Source organism: Eufriesea mexicana, unplaced genomic scaffold, assembly GCF_001483705.2.
Source record: "Eufriesea mexicana isolate 0111107269 unplaced genomic scaffold, ASM148370v2 scaffold5017, whole genome shotgun sequence".
Taxonomy (NCBI): domain Eukaryota; kingdom Metazoa; phylum Arthropoda; class Insecta; order Hymenoptera; family Apidae; genus Eufriesea; species Eufriesea mexicana.
This window is the reverse complement of record NW_016912971.1, coordinates 613,384-633,788: the sequence shown is the minus strand read 5'-3', so window position 1 is coordinate 633,788 and position 20,405 is coordinate 613,384. Positions and strand designations below refer to the sequence as shown.

The following is a 20,405-nucleotide window of genomic DNA, read 5'->3' as shown; positions in this document are numbered from 1 at the left end:
TCGTAAACACGCGTAAGTATCTCTGTTGCCGATAAACGTTGACTTTCATCCTTCGCTGGAATTTCGTGCACAAGGTTCCGTGTAGGGCCCAATAGATCGGTAGAATCCCAAGTCCAGTATCTAAGACGATGTTGGGAAGAATAGGTGGACGAAAGACGATAAATTTTCCGAGGGTGTCGATCGACGAAGGATCGGGGGGCTCGTGGTATCGGAGCGTAGCGACGCGAGCGCCGCGCGGCGGCAAACCGGTCGTGCACCAGGATTTCGAAACGGCGAAGAAAGCTCGGTTTAATCGAGATATCGAGGTCCCTCCGCGGCCTTGCGCGCTGCAGGCCGTGATAAACGAGGTGACTGGCCGAGCCGGCTCTCGGACTTTCTTTTTAAAATCGCGCCGAGCCGAGACGACAGGGGAGGGCAAGATCGGCAGCCTCCTGACGATTTCGTGAACGACGGCGCGAAAAACAATGCGGAAATTTTCACTAGCAGTGTTCGAACCTGGCGATCGCCATTGTCTCGCCTAGGCGATTGTCCCCTTTGAGCACACGGGTTTGCGAGAAGGGGAGCAGAGAAAGGAGCAGGATTAATTATAACGGGCTTTTTTCCACGCGTAAAACCGCCTCGATGGTCGATGCAAAATAAACGTCGCGGATTACGCCGTCGATGAAAGTCGAGAGAAACGCGCTCGATACGCCGGAGCGGGGGACTATCCCGCGATGTTGCTTAATTAATCGTCTTTCGTGCCGTTGCCTTAGAAAGACTCTAGAACCGAAGCTCCTTTTCATTCGGACTTTGCTCTGGTACTTGATTTAGAAGTCGCCTCGGAATTCGCTATAAAATTTGCTTCACAGTTTGCTTCGAAATTCCGCGTGGTGTTTGCTTTAAGATTTGGTTTGGAATTTTAGTAGTTGATGCAGAATTTGGTTTGGTACTTGGCTTAGCACTTGGTCCAGCGTTTGGTACGGCATTTAGAACAACATTTGGTTCGGTACTAGATTCTGCGTTCGATTGGTAAGCGGTACATGGTTCGGTGCCCAGTTCAAAAACGCAGGATGCCACTCTTCGGTAACGTAGAGACAGCCAAAGAGATATAATTATTTTTCCCGATATTTGCAACCCTGAAATTCAACCCTGAATTTCAACCCTTCGAGGGTTACCCCGTCCCGTACACTCGCGGGTATATTTATCCGGCAACCCCTAACGTTACCTATTTCCGGAAGACGCAACCGGCTTGCAGAAGATTACCCTGAATAATGCAAAGGAGCATAAATAGCGTAAGTGCGCGGCTGAAAATAACTGGAAGTTCGCCCACTCGAGTGATTTACGAACTCCCACAGAAAACGGGGGAAAGAAACACCGATTCCGAAATTCCCCCAAACGTTGCGTAATAAAAAAAAAAAATAAATAAAATAAAATTATCAAACTTCGAACAAACCCATCGCTCCTTACCCCTAAACGAGGACGCGAACAAAAGCCATTTGTCCACTTCTGCAAAGAGAATAGCGCACGTGTCACGGTCCAAGGCGACCACGTTCCCAAACACGAAGAAGATTTAGAAATAGTTACTGCGCATAGAGAACGAGAGAGATAAAGACAGAAATGCCGCGCGCCCAGCAGCCATAAAGTTGTTACGCAGTCGGCACAATAGAAATAAATATGGTATTTAGGGAATAGCGCGACACGTAGGGTGACGCGTGATGCATCGGCGCCATTTTCGAGAACGCGCGCGAACCCCATTTTCTTCGCCTTTCAACGAGATTCCGCGCGAACCGCGGACGGACCATTCATTTAGCGACTGGCATCGACCCAATCGATCGGCAGCGCCGGCAGTTTTTATTTTTACCGGCGCCACCGACTCGTGCGCCGATGAGAAAAACGCGGGCTACGGTGGAAACTGCAGCGAACGGGCAGCACGCGCGCCAGATATCGAGGCGGTGCACGTCCCGCCGCGTCCTTGAAATTCCAAATTCGCCCGCCATAAGCGCGCGCGCGCGCGCCGCCGCGATCATTATGCATATAAGCGATCTATGCAAATGGCAGTGTCGAATCGCGGGACGCGGCGCGGTCAACGCGTACCCCGTGATTTACGCATGCGCGCCACCGTGTTTTCGTACCGAAACGCAACGGCCGCCGAGTATCCTTTAAATTACGCCGGATCGCGGCGAGGAAGAAAAAGGGAGCGGCGATTTATCGCGAAACGCTTCCCCGAATGACGGATCGACAGGCGGCGGACGAAAATCGAGAACGAGGATTTAATTCTCAGGTAAACGGGAGCCCGACTACGTGATTACGTTGCGACGCAAATTTCCGTATCGATCCTGCGTCAGAAGGCACGAGGATTCGTTCAACCGGCGAGGCCGGGTGAGAACAAACTTGCATAAAAAGTGAAGGTGACCGTCGGTGATTCATGGGGGCTGATGCCCTCGTTGTCTGGCATTCGGTTTATAGAGGACAGAGGTGGAGCGAGAGGCAGAGGGTCCTTGCAACTGACTCGTCCAAGTGGCGCTCGCTCCGTTCCACACCGGCCCTCTATCTCTTTGTTTTTCGTCCACCGAGATCTAGCCGTCGTATTTCGTAATCCTATCGAAATTAACTTCTTCGTATCTAACCTTGCGAAATATCCAACAGCGTTCCCAATGGAATCGAAAGAAACCATTATTTTGTACATATACATGTATATACGTATGTATACATATATGTAGTTTCTCCGTTTTTCATAGGTAAGATCGAAGATGGAGAAGAAAATTGAAGCCCGTAATATAGAGCCCTAGTCGACCAGTGCGCAAAAAGCGGGAGTAAAAAGAAAGAGGAAGAAGGAGAAAGGTTGGACGCGTATCGCGAGATCTCGAGCGAAGCGTCGCTCGCGAAGCGCTCGACGTGGTCGCGCGACGCAATCTAATCGCGCGTACGGCAAACGCTGCGTGGTCTGTAGTCGCGGACGCGGCCGAAAGATCTGACGCGGTGCACCTACTAGAGCGGCGAGTGGGGGTGAGCAGGACACGGAGTGGTGGGGGACGGTAGGTACTCTGACGCAGAACCGCCTGGCACTGTGTGCGGATCGCGCGGTGGTGGGGAGTGCACATAAACCGAGCATAAACCAGGCATAAACTTCCCCCGGCGGGTGGACCTGTGCTCCCCCCCACCAAAAACCTCGTCACTACCACGAGCGAAGCGTACCGCCGGCAGACACGATCACGTACACACTGACACACGTGACCGCGTCAGCCTTCTCGCATCAAACTCGAAGCCAGACGACATTGGGGCCAAGACGGCAGTCGCGAGTCTCACGCAGCGTGCAGTCAGTTTGCAGGCCGACACCGCAGCGATCGGACGTGTGTTTCTGCGCGGAAGACACATCGTACTATCTCGACCAAGTAGTAATCGGACGATCAGTAAGGGGCTGACACAGACCCGTAACACGCAGCTCCCTGTCACCTGCTCGCCAACAGTTCAAGTTCATCGTGTTCACCGGCGAGGAAGACTCGGTTGGATTCGCGTCTTCGATTCGAGATCTACATTCGCGCTTTTACGCGAAAACACACTCAGTGCTCTCGTTGGTTTCTTCGACGTGTGCCGCCGTTTCTTTTCGTTCTATCGGATCCAGAGGGGAGAGGAAATTGTACGATTTCACGGAGGAACGGATACCATTTCGTCGCGTCGTTTTGACACGTTCCGACGACACTTTCTTTCCCTCCGTACTTTTTCCTACTGCATCTCCGTTTGGTGTGACACATAAATATACCATATACCGCCGACTCTCGGAGGATTCGCTTGGATTTACCCGTAGAAGAGGGAGAAACGGTTTCGATCGCGAGCCGCGATAACAGGCGTTATTATGACGGTGACTCTCGTTACGTTGGTTCGACGAACGGGATACTTCACGCCGAGCCAGTGACTGTCTCTCCGTGTCTCGCGGATAAACTGTACAACGAGTTCGCCAATCGACGAGTGCAGCGCACCGTCTGCCTTCGTTAACCTCGCTGTGGCAAAGTGGATCGCTGTTCCGTCGTTCGATCGTGCTCGACAGAATCTTTCAAAATTGGTGAGTACACCCGATCGCGCGATCGGCTAATTTTTCCCACCGATTTCACTACCGATTTTCCACCGATTTCTTGCCGATCTTTCGCCGATTTTCTACCGATTTTTCGTCGAAAAGCAACGCAGGTGCGGTGATTGCGTCGCGATCGATCTCGATCAGATCGCGATGGCTCGGTTGTTTTTCCCAAAGCGGAAACGAATACTCGTGATTACGCGCGAGCCGGCCTTGTAATAATTTGTAGAACAGAACGTTATCTGCTGGCAACTTGTCACGCGTCAGGACTTTGAACTAAAACTCGTTGGAAGTAACTATCGCGGTACGTGCTCCGATCGACGCCGATTTCCGATTTCGAGAATCGAATGCGCGGAACGTTACCGATCGTCCGAGTGAACTTTCGATGGAACGCGACACGCGATATTTTTAATGCCAGGTGGAACAACAAAACGGCGAATCGATCGCGGATCACGATTATCGATCTCCGTCGGAGATACAAACGACCCTGAGTGCCCGCAGACTCTGACCTTCGAGAACGATTCGGGTGACGCAACGTCTGACTGCAATTCGCGGGCGCAATAAACTCATTGTTTTCGTTCCGATCGATTCGACCTATCTTATCGCGTTATCGATCCCGAAGATCGATCGGTCAATCAGAAAGAGAAAGAAAAGAGAAAAAAAAAAAAGAAGAAGAAATGGAATTGCTGTAAGATCGAGTAATCGTGACGCGTCGGAACGTTCCGATCGACGGGGCAACGTAGCGGCGAGTGAAGCGAGGAAAGACTGCGCTTACGAAAGTCTCGTGCAACGCGTGAGCAACGCGGCAGCGATCGTTGCGTCATTCGTGACGAAGCGAAGAGGACTCTGATCCTTATCTGTACGTGCAGCGCGGAGAATACGGATAGTATGGTTCGTTTCCAATTAATTTTCTAAGGGCCCCTTTCCCCCCCGTAGATACGCACCTGGTGCGAGAAAACGATTAAACGAGAATCATGGATGGAAATATGAAATTGGAATAATTGCGCGTGGCCCGAGCCTCGCACGTGGGACGCGTCATCTCGAAGACCACTCGATCGGTCGCGACGTTCGTTTGAAACGGGAACTGCTCCGCCAGAGCCCCCTTCTCGGCCGTGTTTTGCGCTCTGTATATCCCCCCATCCTCGATCGATCCCACTACTCTCCTCCCGCGGCCGCCGCTGCCGCCGCCACCGCCACCTTCTCTCTATCGTGGCCGAAGTGGGCCACGGCCTAATTTGCAGAACTCTCAACCTCGTCGTAGCGTAAAGCGTGTGTGCAATAAGCTTCACGGACTTGGAGCGAAGGGCACGCACGTGTACCGAGATACGCGGCTGGCTTCTGTTCGGTCGAACGCGAGTCGTTTAAAGGCGGTCACGAATATCGGCGGCAAGGGTAGCAGCGGGAACGAAAAGTGGTTAAGTAACGGAGGTTCGGTTCGATCGACGAGTTTTTCGCGTTTCGACCCGATGCATTTGTTCTGGCATCGTTCTATCAGGCTCGTAGTCGAAGCGATTCGAAATTGCACGATGTTGCACCGTTATCGGTGAATATCGATAATGCAGGTTAACAATGTTATCTCCAACGCATCGGATAAATCGTGATTAATTTTAAATAGAGATTTCATCTAGAAGATTTCCGATTCTACGGTATAAAGGTATATCTCGAAACTATAAACGTAACTGTGTATGCTAGGTTATCGAAACTTTCGTTTTGATCGAGAAACGATGTTGGATTTGAGAAAAATATTCAAAACGTTACACCTTGTTGCATTTGCGTTATCGGTAACTGCGTCGATATTATCGACCAGTCTATTTATCGACGCGGCCCGCGATCGTCGCAACCCCTTGAATCTGTTTGCGGAGAATCACGTCGTGGCGTGACGCAATCGGGGGAATCTGGGGGTCATTACCATCCATAGGTATACGTCGATTCGCGGCGACTGCTTCTCTCGCGAGGTCGCGCCTTGTAAAATTTCCGAAGGATATCTCGTCGGTGTAATATCGAATGATATCGACGAAGTCAGTCCGGAGGACTTAGTGGGTTCGCATTGTGCAACGGCTCGTTATCTCCGTCGGTCGATCTAGATTGTTTGGTGTCACATCAATCCGGATTAGCGGTATCTACGGTTCGCGGAAATGCATGACGCGGAGGTATTATATTCGCGTGCATAGTGGCGCGCGGGCGCAGTACTAGCGTATGCATAGCCAGCTACGAATCGTCGAGTAGTATTCCCCTGCCGATACGGTTTCTTCTGTGTCGGTGTACGGTTAGAACGCGATACGTCTGTGCGTGTGTATAAGTGGTAGCCGTCTCAGATATTGCGGACTGTGCATTGCGTCATCGGTCGTTCATCGATCACGCGAAGTTCGAAGAAAATTTCGCGCTGCGAGAACTACGCCGGGATTCTCGAACCGATTTTATCGACCAGGTAACCAAAAAATTTTATCCCCGCGTGCGTCGCTGCAATCGGTCGGTCATATACCGATTTCGCGGAATCGATGGTACGAATTATCAGAAACGCGTGCAGCGATTTCTAAAAGGCGTAAAAATCAACAAAATGGTTGCGATCGGGTCTCGTTAGCCGATCGGCGTGATCGAGCTGGCGGTTTATCAATCATATTAGGAAATATCAGGCTCCGTTGTTCCCGATGACCTTTTCGCGTTTCTATTATGCAACGAAGGTGAATGGTCTAGCATAACACGGCGTGCACGTGTAGGAGTCACGTGGCGAGAGAGCAGCCATAGAAGAACGGAGAGAGAGGTGGCGCGCGCGCTAGCCTAGAGCCGGCGAGCCTGCGCGCGCGAATTGCGCGAGCATTTCTATGCTATGCACCGCCAGTTGCATCACGCACGGCGCGTGTTATTTCTTAAGCCGGTCTCGCATTGTTTATCAGTCGAAACGCCCACTCGGGCCACTCTCCTCCCTATCGGCGTCGCGTTTCCCGTGAAGATTCGAGATGCCCTGTGAAACTCGCGCGATCGTACGCGATCGAAGGAACCCTACGGCGCACGAACGTTCGTTCGTTCGTCATCGGTAACCGTTCCACGTGTACGTTACGTAACTGCGCGCGCGGCTCGGCAGAGAAACGTATTCGCAAACGGGCAACACGTTACCTCAGGTCACGTGTCGCCGGACGAGAAACGCGACCAGCCGTTCGGTGATGCTCACGTGGGACGTGTGAAAATTCAGATAACAGGCAATTACAAGAAATGACATAACCTAAACGCTCTTTGTACTTTGGCATTGCCTGCCCGCGGCTATATTTATTGATACCGCCGTTTTCCTTATTGTTTGCACGCCGAAGATAACGAAGAAAACTGTGCTCGCGCGTGCTGAAAATGGGCCGCGAAATTATCACGAGACAAAAATAACCGAATGGTGAGATTCAAGGTTGCCGCGGTGTGTCGTCGAAAGTAAAGGCTACGAGAGTGAGATACACGCGGCGGGTCGATTCCGCGTGACGTCTATGGAATAATAAAGGCAATTAAACGATCTCGTCCGGCCGGTTGCGATTTGAACAAAGAGAACCCGATTTCTCGTAACACTCTATTGGGAAATAAATTCAGCCGACTTACCGAATCGATCAACGACTGCGCTCCTACTTTCGGTTCGTTGCACGTTTATCTAGCTATTGTATAATTCCCCAGACTCCCGTTCCGACTCGCCGTGCAACCTAACCTCAACTCGTGCTGAGATTTCAAGATCATTTCACCGACGTGGACGATATTATACGCGTAGACGTCGCTAGGGTAAACCGTTTCGTTTAACTGTACATAAACGAAGCGCGTCGGAAATCGAACAGGATGCTCGCGGCAACGTATCGGGGCGTGAACAATGGGGAAAACACGAAAGCAAGAGAGGGACAGAGTGGGGAGATAAGAGGAAGGGGTGCCGGTGCGTGTGGCGCGTTCTCCTTTTTTGCTTTTCGGTTGGCGGTCGCGTTATCGCGGGCCAATTGCATAATGAGCGGGAAACGAAATCGGAGACCGGTTCGAAATGCCTGTGTCGGTCCGATAACGGTATCAGCGGTCGGCTGTTACGTGAGCGCTGACCGCAATCGTAACACGCACGGCCGAGCCGTATCGAGTGGCTGGCATTGTGCACGTGCCTTTATGTACTGTACTTAAAGTTCGACGTACTCCGAGAACTATTTCAGGCCCGCGCGCGTTTCTATCCCCGCATTTTTGGAACGCTCGCGCTCCCCTCTGTCGTCCCCCTCAGCGTTTCTTGTTTAAATACCGGCTGCCTACGGACTTCCTAACCTCTAAAAATGTCCCGCGAAAAAGATTCCTGCAACCTTCCACGATATGCGAGCAGCGAGGAGGAATGGCGCGTATGCTGATCCCGTCGGAGTCTCGCGAACATCGCCTATATGTGGTTCCGAGAATCATCGAAAATCGAGGCTTCCGGTGTTACCTATCTCGGCAGATTCTCCGCCGATAAGCACGCGCCGACTGAATGAAAGGATTTCGAACACGCCTCCGCTCAAATATTACGTAACGATCCCGCACGCCGGACGAAACGTGTCTACAACTGTAAATCGACTGGCATATCCCAGAGATTCCTACGAGGTGGAAGAAAAACGGTAGGAGGAATGACGTCCGAGAAACGCGGCGATCGACACATCGTTGAACACGAGGAATTTGGTAACTCGCGTGTCCAGTTTCAGGGTAATGGGACGGATAACGGTCGTGTCCTTAAGACGCTCCGCGGTGGGGGGGGGCGGTGGGGGGTGTGGCTTGAAAGTCCGAACGGGACAGAGAAAGAATGGAAGACAAAGAAAGGTGCGGACGGCATGGTGGGGGATGGTGCGCTATAGCCTTAGCATTCGGTACATTGCGCGCACCGTCACTGCGTTACGGAGAACAGCGTGCTTTTGTCGTTACATAACCGTGCGTCACGCGGCCGAGTTGAGACAATTTGGAGCAGCTAGAAGAAAAGGACGCGGTCACGCGGGAACAATGCGCGTGTAGGGGTTCGACAAAGGACGATAATGGGTTTAACCCTCTCCAACTACCCGATCCCATCTCTCTGCTTTTCCTGCTAATTCATTATCCCGTACGCGCCAAGTGTTCGCGTATTAATATCACCGGAAGGATCTTTTCACATATGCATATATAAAAGTGGGTTAAAAAAAGGTATTATCTAATCGGAAAGTTTTGACGAAAGTTTGCGTGCATGTAGAGCATAATGAAACGATTTTTTTTTATAGATGGGACGTCTTTTTAAACGAGTCAAATAGACCCTCAAAGTTTCGGAATTTTTTCACGCTCTGATTATAATCTCTCGGAACTTTTTTCATAATAGAATAGAAGGACACTGAAAATTCAATTGCTGATTTCATCTGCTTAGAGTGACGTTACGTAAGAAAAAAGACTGTACGTACAATCTGTTACGAAGTACATGCTCGCCGAGTTTCGTATAAATTAAAAAATTTTTTATTTTTTTGGCCGCTGTATATTCTATTTTTCATAGAATACGAGGAAACGAGGAATTTTGAAATAGTCCGTGTAACAGCTGATCGTGAGTCACGTATATAGCGTTATCTAGTTTGGAAACGTCGGCTGTCTGTTTATACAGCAACTGTTTCCGTCCCTTCGGTCGTAAACTTGGCCAGGGACTGGATCAATGTCGAACGGTCCGTGATTTCTCGCTAGATCCGGCGTGCAACGATTTCGGCGAAAGAGTAACGTGGCAGGGACCGTGAAACACCGCGCGAATAAATTTCCGCGAAGCATAATGGCGGCCGTTCATTGCAGTTGCGCGCCATGTTCCCCGAAAAGCTGGCGTCAGTGGAAAAACAAATGCCTAGTTGGCGTCGGGTCAACGGATCGTCCCTCGTCACGCGGAATTTACAGTTCGACCGCTCGAGATTATTAACGAGACCGACCGCACTAGCGCCATCTAGGCGACGCGTAAATTCGCGCGATTCGACTGCGTCAATTTAAATTTCTTCCGCTTTCGCCACGGTTAACGACGAATTTTTCTGAACGTAATTGGAAAATTTATGACGAGAAACGAGAGATGAGGGCGTGCTGTGTATGTTCCGAGAAAAAAAAAGGAAACTATCAACAGCTACACGTATATTTGTTCGGGAACGAGACCGATGTGGACGGGCCACGTGCGCGGCCGGCCGCCATTGCGCAAGCACTGCGACTCTACACGTTCACGCGTGACAACGAAACCCGTGTCTCCGGTACGCATAATTGTTTCTCCGCTTCGAAAGAATTAGTCAGATACTCGTGATTGCCACTGAACCACGTAACGCGATAAGTTGACCGCACAATCGGCGAAACAAAAATTTAGATGGATGGTTCTCGTGTTTTTCTAATAGACACGCAGAAACAGCCAGTAGATAAACGGTCCCCGTTGTTATTTTCCTAGCCATGACTTTTTCCCTATTTATAGTGTTATCTGTTAATATGTCATATGGAACTTGATAATCCTGCATAGTTTACAAAACATGACACACTGACTTGGCTGTTTAGGATATGTCGAAAGCGAGAAGAATTCACAAATCGGGAAAAAGACACGGGAAATTATGCAACTGCGTCGTAGAATCATTCATCGTGGCCATTTGACCAAGTCATCGCGCGTTATTAATAGCGCTCCGGGAAACAGCGCGCCACGTATTTATGGATTTTCCGTCGAATCGAATTTACTTGCAACAATCGTAGGTGGGACCGAAAGAAACCATAACGGAAACCTTTCTGATCGGTAACCACGTTTACTCGTAAAAATCTCGCGCATTTACCCACTGGTGTGCGTCAGCTCGTATATTTATGTGTATGTATAGTGTTGTCTTTTATATTGCGTCATTAGTTACTGGGCTAGTGTCACGTTGCGCAACCGAGCGACACGAGTCGACTGGTGCACGTGACAAACGCGAATCGATCTAATTGCGATTTATAATTCGAGAATCAAACCGCAAATTCAACGCGTTATTTTCTCCGTGCGGCACACGAGCAGATAACGCGTGTCCACGATGCTCCTAAGCAAAAGGTGAAACGTGATTCGCGCGGCGCGCGCAACACGTGTGCATCGCTTACGTCACGCGATTCGTCGCTGGCTCCGCGATGTCTGCGCACGCGCCAAACGACTTACCGTTTACCGATCGCGATCAAATCGCAACAGTCGTCCGCGCGGATGGTATCTGGTTTTCTCTAAAACACGGATTCGAAGATATCAGTAGATTCAAGACACGCTCCGTCGATAAATTATCGCGCGTCGGTGACCGCGCTCTATCACGTTGGATCGCATCGGGACATTTGATATCTAAGGTATACCATCGTTGAGTCAATAGTGAAATCTACTTTTGTTTACTCGTCAATTGCAACATCCCACTCGGAAAACCTCTCTGGGAGGTACGGGAGAATCTATGCTACACGCGTTAACATCGTTTCGCCTTTTACGAGCATCACGGTAACATTATTGTTCCGTGGAAGCGTGATTGTCAGGGAACTCGAAGAAGGGAGGAGTAATGGCGTTTAACGTAACTCACGCCGGTCGGATCAATTCCAACGCTTGCCCAATACTACGTAATTATTTCGTGTGTGCGTGACGCGCGCCAAGGGTTCGCTATTATTATCTCCATGGAGAAATATTGACCCCGAGCATAGAACGAAAGTTACGCACACAATCCTACGGTCTATCGATACGATCTTCGCGTTACAGGACAGTTTGCGCAACGGAATACTAGTTTCGCTACGTTCCCGCGTTTATAATTACCGTTTTCTCACTAGGGCAGTCGACTTTTGCTACTTTTATCGATCGTTCGAGGAAATTCTGTACCACCGCTAAGATTGCAAAATTATTCCGATCCCGATTCCTCGACTGTTCGATAATTTCGCGTTTAGAATACCGATCCCCACGTCCATTATGCTCTAACGAATCGTTCGCCAACGTTTACGAGGGGTCGTAAAGTTTTAGGGTGGCCGGCGCGGCGCGCGTGTTCGTTACTCCCGATAAATTTTCCAGTTTCACGAGAAAGGGGCGACAACCTCGTCCCTCGCGCTACGTTCCTGGTACATGCGCGCACGTGCGTGCGCGTTCGTCTGTACTTCCATACACACGGCCGCGTCACGCGTTCGAGCTCTTCGGCTCCCGTTAGTGCACGCTAATATACACATAAAGAAACATGTAATGGCTAAATATGACTCACCGAGAACGTGTCGTGTATCCGAGCCGAGTGATTCGGTTCCTCGAAGTAGCAGCAGTAGAAGAGAGATGCTCGATTACCGGTGATATAGGAATGGAAAAGTAATTTCCTCGTTCATCTGCAATAAACCAAAACGACGTTACAGCATGATGAAACACGTTTTGCTACAGAATATGCATGATCGGTTACGCCACGAAATTAAACGAAATTAAAAAGATACGTCAGGCGGAAGTGCATGTGGGCTCGGTTTCAAAACACAGCAGCGAGCGTTTCGTGGATTCGTATTACGTGGACGGAAAATTCGGTGATTCAATGAGAGTTATTTGTAATCGTTTCGAGAAATTACGCGTATACTACCGGTAGAGAACAATACGTAGGTTGGCGTGCGGCGTGTCTACATGCATTTCGTCACGACAGAAATTTTATGTGGGCGATGTTTTCTATTCTAGCAAAAATCGTCGGATCGATAGAACTGGCTGCGACGATGTGAGTCACGCAAGACCATGTATACGTAACTTCGCGAGTGAAATTCCAGGTGATTGCTCAATTTCGAGCGGGCTTCGTGTCTCGACTATACACCTCCCGGTGTTGAAATGAAAATTAAGAACCCATTTACTGAACTCGGCACCCTATCGTTCTGAATATTTCCTCCTTATATTTCTGTTTGCCGGTACTGTTTCTTTTTTTTTTTTTTTTTTTAATAGAAAATTAGTTTGGGTTAATCAGTACTTTGATTCTAATTGAAATCTCGAGCCCTAATTTTATAAAGTACCTATCAATTTACTCATTCGAGTGTAGAAATTTTTACACCTAACCTCAACATTGCGTAGATCAGTAAAAATAATATTTGCAATAATTAGTACAGTCACGTGTATAGTTTAGATTTAAACTCAGTAAAAAGTGTATCATTATATACATATATACTGTATGCATCTTATCGAGCGATTAGAGTACAAAGTTCCGCGGGACATTTGCTAGTACCGTAACCAAACACTGTTTCATGTTAAGTGTCATTTGTCGCGATCGCGGGAAGGATGGGTGGGTGCTTGCGTGTGCGCGCGCATTTTTGTGTCAAATGAATTTCCACGAATGCTTTATAAGATGCGTTCTCAAAACCTTCAATCGTAAATTACGAAAAATATTTAGCCATTGGTCGAATAGCTACCATATAAACTATGATGACGTCCAATCCGCGGTCAATTAGTATTCCACTAGTAGTCACTAATTTCTGGGGAATTTCGTCCAGTTCATACCACTTCACGTAGTTGAAACAAATCTCGTTCAGACGTTAATGAGGATGATGATAAATCCACATTATAATATGGTGGTGTAATAATCACCACGCCGGGAGTAATATAGCAATCATAAATATTCCATTTTAGCATGATGCGGTAAAATAGTAATTGAAAAATTTCCATACTTTAGAGGCTATATACACGTACAATTACGCAGAGAACTTCCCGATCTTCTAAGAAAACAAAGAATTCCAACAATAGCGGGGAAAAAATAGTCCAAAGACTTTAGAAATCTGCAAGTGGCAGCTGAAAGTGGCACGAAGCTGAACTACAAAGTTGCGATGTAAAATGTAATATGATATGCGCAGGCTATATACGCGACCGACTTATGCACGGTGTCTATAGTGCCATCGAGGTCTCCGACGTGTCTTTCTTTCGAATTTTTGTCACTGCCCTCTGGCGAGAAATATCGGAAGATTGTCTCGAGATGCGAAGCGCAGAGATCATAATTGACTGAGTTCCTACGTTATGAAACGTCGATATTGATCGTGTTTCCCAGAAGCATCGAGTGGAACAGTTTCTAACTAACCATGACGCAGCCAACACGGAGATAATTTAAGGGTACAAGATACATAATCGATAGATGGAAAGACACACGGCAGCCTCGGCAGATTGTAAAACTACGGCTGTGCGAGGTCATTGAAGCACGTTTCTCGGCCAGAAGTACGTGATTAGAAGAGATCCACGTACACGTCGACATATTTACCGGGATGGCAAGGGGCTTCCGCGATATAAGCGGCTGACATTCACTTCTAACGAACGCGTGTAGCACGTGGATAGAGGAAACGCACGCGTACACGATGCAACGAGACCCTTACGTAACTCTCTGCCCGCGTGCTTCAACGGTTAATTCACAAGCTTGCCGTTTCGGTTTCTCTCTCGCTCTTTCTTGCACACGCGAACACATCATCTCGCTTGCTCGTATTGCGTTACAAGTTCGATACCCTAGCCTCTTCGAGTCGCGTATTTTGTTACCAATTAGGGTTAAACCAATATGAAGGATTAATAAAAACCCCTAAAAAGATTAATTATGCGAAGAAAAAACGTTTATGCCGGGAAATGTGCGCAGTTAAGGTATCGAGTATGAGAGAAAAAATTTCTCGAGGTTGACAGGTAGAAGAAAATAACGAACGATCGCAAAATAGATTAAAAAATACGGAAGCGTGAATAATTGGGAAAAGCACGATGATACGTACCTATTTATAGTCATACTTGACGGCAGATAATATCATGGGGAAATATGTATTGCTTTATTTCTTCTCCACACAATAAACACGTACACTGTGAACTAAATTTCACTCGCGTGCACTTCACGAACACAAAATGCAAACGATTCGAACGAATATTCGGGGGTAAGATCATTTTTTCGATTCGTTTCGCGGAAGGAACGCGGTAGCGTCGTAACCGTTAGAAATTACATCGCGAGAACTGGCGCGTCTTCGATTATCGAAATTGGACCCTTCGAATTTCGATTATCGAAAGATGCGCGCGTCGCTCTAGGTGACGTCACAAGCGCGAATTTCAAATCGTACGTTTCTTACGAAAACGAATTACGTAGTTGATTTCAATTACAAATATTCGAAAATAACATGTGATTCATAAAGGGAATTATATCTAACCTTATTTTTGACTCGAATGACATTGATACGTGTTCTCGTAAGGTATAATCGTTTAAGGAACGAAATATACGTTGTATTTCCGTTTAACCAGTGCACATGTACGTAGTTTTGAAATCCGAACATCGTTTTCGTGTTATAAATGCTGACGATTGGATAAATAAGTGTTTCCACGATGTAATCCATAAACGACCAATAGCGTCTCTGTAGCACGTGGCACGTTTTGCACAGACACACGTGCTTTCTTACATAAGTATCACCTCGTGCTCGGATTAATACTCGTATATTTCCCAACGATAGTCACGACACGAAAACGTCCGAGCATTTTAACGAGCAAACGTAGAAACAAATTATTCCTAATTGCTTCGAAGTATGTATGTTATTGTATAAATAGGCGGATACGCAAGATCGATAATTCAATAGACACGATTACTGTCCGTAGGTCGTGGATTATCGCAAAAACCAGTCTTATATCCTTTCCAATAAATTATAACAAAATTGTTAAATCAAACGTTATCGCTCTCGACGTTTATCGCACCCAATTAACACGTTACGAGAATTGGTCGCGTAGTTCTTGAGCACATGACGACCGATCTGCGGAAACGATCGCACGAGCACTTACATAATTGTGCCGCGTGCCCGGGGCGAAGCTCACGCGTATGTCATCGTTACATCGCGAGCGTTTTAATATCGCAAACGTTGCACGAACTTCGCCATTTGCAACGGAACTGGCGGGAACGGTCAGGCGTCGCGCACCACCAAAATCAAATGAGCTGCTTTTATACATTGTCAAGGATCATTAAAAAATACTTGTCAGACTTTAAATTCCAAATTTAGACGATCTAAATAAATACAAACAAATTCGAAATAGCCCTAATCGTAACAAAGTGTCTAAAATAACAGTGCAATTGACTAGCATAGAATGACCACCATTCGAGCGGCAAACGTCGAGAATTTGAATGACAAGTACGTATCGATCGGTTTATTCGAACGATTGGATATTAATTCGAAAAGAGGGTTGGCAAATTTTCGACGAGCAACGTTCGCCGATAGGTTCACTGACACCTTCGACCTTGGGGAACAGCCCGACCTTACCCAAGGCTATTTTGCGACTTCTGCTCGACGTTGCCCGGACCGGTATTGTTGGCAGTGCGAGCACGTCTCTCGATCTCTCGGAATTCTTCACCTTTGGCCGCCCCGTGCCACTCTCCCGTATAACGGTCACGAAGCTTTACGAGAGAAGATACTCTCCCTGTTGTTGAGCATGATCTCCTGTCGCCACGCCCACGAGTGTTCGACAAAACGATCGTCCTCGAGGGCCCGAAATATGCGGCGTATCTGCAGCACGCCGCTGGCATCGGGAATCGCTGTATAAACGATTTAACGCGCTCACTGTGCAAACACGGCGTTAAGGCAATGATCTTCGGTGCACGCTCAGCGAATACAAATGGACTCCTGATGTATACAGAGTGTGCACCTTGAACGTACACTTAACGGCGCGTGACTATGCTACTTGGCAACTGTTCTCTTACCTCCGTGATTTTTCTTTTCGCAGTGTTTGCTTCCGTAGATAAGAAACATTGTAACCAAGTACATGTGCTATATAGCAGAGATAACTCCGCGTTAAGCCGACCGTTCGACTTGGTCAGTAGAACAAAGAGTATAATAGCCCGAGCTACTTGCGCTTTATTTAAATCGATCGGTGTACGTATGCATGGCGGAAGATCGATCGGCTAGGAGTCTCTAATTAGGCTAAGAACAAGTTACCTTGGTTATACGTGCATTTCGAAGACGCGTGATACGAGTGATTAGCCAGATGAATGAACAATCGTTCCAGGAAATTGTAATTACCGTCCAAGTGTTGTTCCACGTTGTATCAGCTATGACGATCGGTTTTCGTAAGTGTGCGTCATCGGATTAGCCAGCACGGTTTGATTACGGTTCTAATACGGCCTCTGTTATAGTTATTACGCGGTGTGTCACGAGGAAGGAATGATTACATTGAGTCACGTCGCGAATCGCGGTCGATCGAATTAGAGTTCCGCCGGTTCGAATCCGGAAAGGAAGGCTATTGTACGCGATCGGTATGGATCGTAATCTATACAACGGCATGCGTAATCAACGATCACGGAAAAATCGCGGCATAGGAGGTCAGCTATCGGTAGAAATCTCTGGAGATTGTTTTCCTTCTTCCTGATTCCGTATCGCGCGACCTTCTTTCGTAATTGTCCGTCACTCGGCTGTTGCGTGACACTACCGCACAAGGACTACATTTCGTACGTGGCTAGGATCGCAAACGTGCTCGCTAGACCACGGGTTTGCGTCACTTTGGATTAATAAACGTTCCTGATTGAAAAGCTGGAAGGTCGTCTGGTCCGAAAGAGGCAAACAACGCCAGTTCGAATAACACCGCGAGGTATTCGCCATTTTCGGTGCATTCCCGTTTACGAGCGACAATGTCGAAGCTGCGAAAAGGTGCAGACTCATCGGAAACGGAGAATTATTAAACGTAAATACACTCGCATCCTGGTCTATTCTCGTGGTCCGTGACTAGGCTGTCATGTCACCAGGCTATGCTCTTCGTCATCGCGATCGTTTGGCACGCAGCGCTACTTTCGTCACCGCCGTTAATAAACTCGTCGTCCCGTGTGTTGACTCGAGAATCGTTCTCCTTGCTATCTGACACTTAAACCGCCAGCATAACTCACGATCTTATTAATTCCGCCAGATTAATTCGCGCGCGTTCCACGCCAAACTTCCTATTCGCCCGGTTTCCAATGCGCAATCGTTGACCCCCTATCAGCAATGGTTTCTTTCGCTTGCTAATTCGCAACCCGTTTTTCCTTCGCAGATGTACTAAGAAGACAAATTATGGTGGCAGAAATTGTCGCCCGTCAGAGTGGATCGCCCATCAATGGTGAGACCGCGTGTCTGAACAGCAATATGCCGGCCACCCACACAATGGCGCACGCCGGTCACGGTGCCCACGGCCACGATGCCCATGGACCGTTGCCACCGCTGACGCATCCGGCGCATCATGGTGCCCCGCTGACACTACAGCAGCAACAGCAACACCAGCATCAACCCCAACACCAACCGCCGCCACCGCAGCAGCAACCACCGCAACACCACCATCATCATCAGCAGCAGCAGCAACAGACGCAGCAGCAGCAGCAGCCGCCACACCTCCACCACGACGCCCAACAGGTGACACACCCAGAAAATTTCCCCCCGAACTTCGACATCAGAAAAGAGCTATTTTCTCAGCGCAAGCAACGGGAGTTCATTCCGGACAACAAGAAGGACGACAGCTACTGGGACCGCAGGAGACGCAACAACGAGGCGGCCAAACGGTCTCGAGAGAAGAGGCGCTTCAACGACATGGTGCTCGAGCAGCGAGTAATGGAGCTGAGCAAGGAAAACCACATCCTGAAGGCGCAGCTCGAGGCGATACGGGATAAGTTTGGCATATGCGGCGAGTCCGTGATCAGCACGGAACACGTGCTCGCGGCGCTGCCCGCAGAACCGCCCATCAGCGTCAAGAGGGCGAAACTACCAGCCTCGGCGGCACTCCTGTACGCCAGAACCCCGAGTCCCGTGCACACCTCGGTGATCCATCAGCCAGTCAGCGGTGCACGATCGCCGAGGTCACCGGCACAGCTTTACGTCCCGGAAACCACCACGTACCCCGAAACCGAGAGCTTTCAATATCCCTATTCTCACCCCGCGATGCATCTCGACACGACGAGCGCTCTCAACCTGTCGCGTGGACGACGTGCCCAGTCGCCATTCGAGCTGTCATCGGGAAGCGGAGACGAGGGACCACAGTTGGTGGTCAGCTCGCAGAATCCAGCAGCTAACAACAGTCTGCCTCACAAGCTGAGGCACAAGTCCCGCATCGGCGACAAGGATGCGGCCAGCGCGCTACTAGCGCTGCAGGGTATCAAGCAAGAGCCAGGACCTAGGGCGTCTCCGCCATGGGACAACGAAGGTTCCAGCGACGAACGCGACTCGGGCATTTCCTTGGGGGCCGAATGGACCGGTCCAAGTGTGTCCACCGTTCCTGAGAGCGAGAGGGAGGTGAAGTCGAGGCTGGACCGTCTCGCCTCCGAAGTTGCCTCCCTTCAGTCGATACTCCGCATCGGGAAACCAGCGGAGAGCAGTCTGGTCACGGGTCACTCGTTGCCCGCCAACGCCACCGTCAATGGTCCGTGAAAGGGACCAGCGTGTCCTCTTCGTGGCTTTCTTGGAGCGAGCGCGCCGACTATCCAACACGTTACATCTTAAGCTGTACCAGGTTGAACGCGACCACGACCAAGACGACGACGAATCCTCGGGTCGGACACCGGGGTTAGAAAAGACTACTCGATCGTGTGCGCCAACGTTCCAACGTATGCGACCATGGTTAGTTGTTGTAGGAAGTAAGGAAGTAGCAGTCGGGTGATCGTCGCTTAATTTCGTTCTTTCGTGATGGATCCACGTCAAACGGGGGGCGGAGGGGTGATAAGGGGCCGGTGAGGGATGGAAGTGTACATTTTCTAGAACGGCTATTACCGACTTTGCAGTATTGCATCCGCGTGTACTTTGGTATCGGCCAATGTCGCGTGAAACAAATCATACACGGTTTTCTTATCAGTTAACTGTTAGAGATCGACTAGACGAGACGTGTGGAAAGAATGGCACGATAGTTTAATCGGGAGGAGGAAATTATTCGATTTTATTCGGTGAAATGCGAGGATCGGTCGAATCGACTGTCGGGTGCGTTTTTTTCTGTTGATCGGGGCGCGCCATTTCAATGGGGCACCCCTGACACTGTCCCACGGTATCGTAACGATGAGTTAGAGGATAAGGATGATGCGACATCCTAGGTTATAAGTAACTTATACTGTAAGACTTTCTTAGGCTACTTTCGTTTAATTATTATTATCATTGTTGTCACTAGCGAGATCATTTTGCTGATTCGAAAAGTCGTGCAGCGGCTAATCGGGTCGAGCGTTTGTTGGCTATTGTGCACTATACCCGAGCAACGTTCGAATAACTTCAAGGCTCGATATTCGATTCGTATCGTCCTTAACGGGCAGGGAAATCAGCTCGTTAACTCGAAGATCTTCGGACGATTCGTTTTTATTTATCCTCGTTGGGCGAAAATTCGAATAACATTACACGTGCGCGTCGCACGATTATTAAATTTCGAGAAAAGGAAAGGAAGGTATGCTAGAATTAATGACTTCGAAGGTCTTCTAATTAGCGGGTCCCGAGTTTCTCTCCGTGAAAAAAAAAAAAAAAA

General features: G+C 48.8%; 1 protein-coding gene across 3 annotated transcripts; it reads left to right on the top strand.

The window, feature by feature from the left end:
* Positions 1 to 3,213: 3,213 nt before the first annotated feature.
* Positions 3,214 to 20,405, top strand: LOC108551759 (uncharacterized). 3 transcript variants are annotated; one of them, XM_017906017.1, is made up of 3 exons: positions 3,214 to 4,039; positions 17,970 to 18,325; positions 18,386 to 20,405. In XM_017906017.1, exons 2-3 carry the CDS (start codon positions 17,990 to 17,992, stop codon positions 19,331 to 19,333), a joined length of 1,284 nt encoding a protein of 427 aa, XP_017761506.1. In that variant the 5' UTR covers positions 3,214 to 4,039; positions 17,970 to 17,989; the 3' UTR covers positions 19,334 to 20,405. The 3 variants fall into 3 exon arrangements, with proteins under 3 accessions (XP_017761506.1, XP_017761505.1, XP_017761507.1); XM_017906016.1 differs by having other exon boundaries at positions 17,970 to 20,405; XM_017906018.1 differs by lacking the exon at positions 3,214 to 4,039 and adding an exon at positions 6,329 to 6,476 and having other exon boundaries at positions 17,970 to 20,405.

Bases quoted from the DNA above. Each gene is read 5' to 3' on its own strand.
- LOC108551759 (XM_017906016.1), top strand. From the start codon at position 17,990: ATGGTGGCAGAAATTGTCGCCCGTCAGAGTGGATCGCCCATCAATGGT.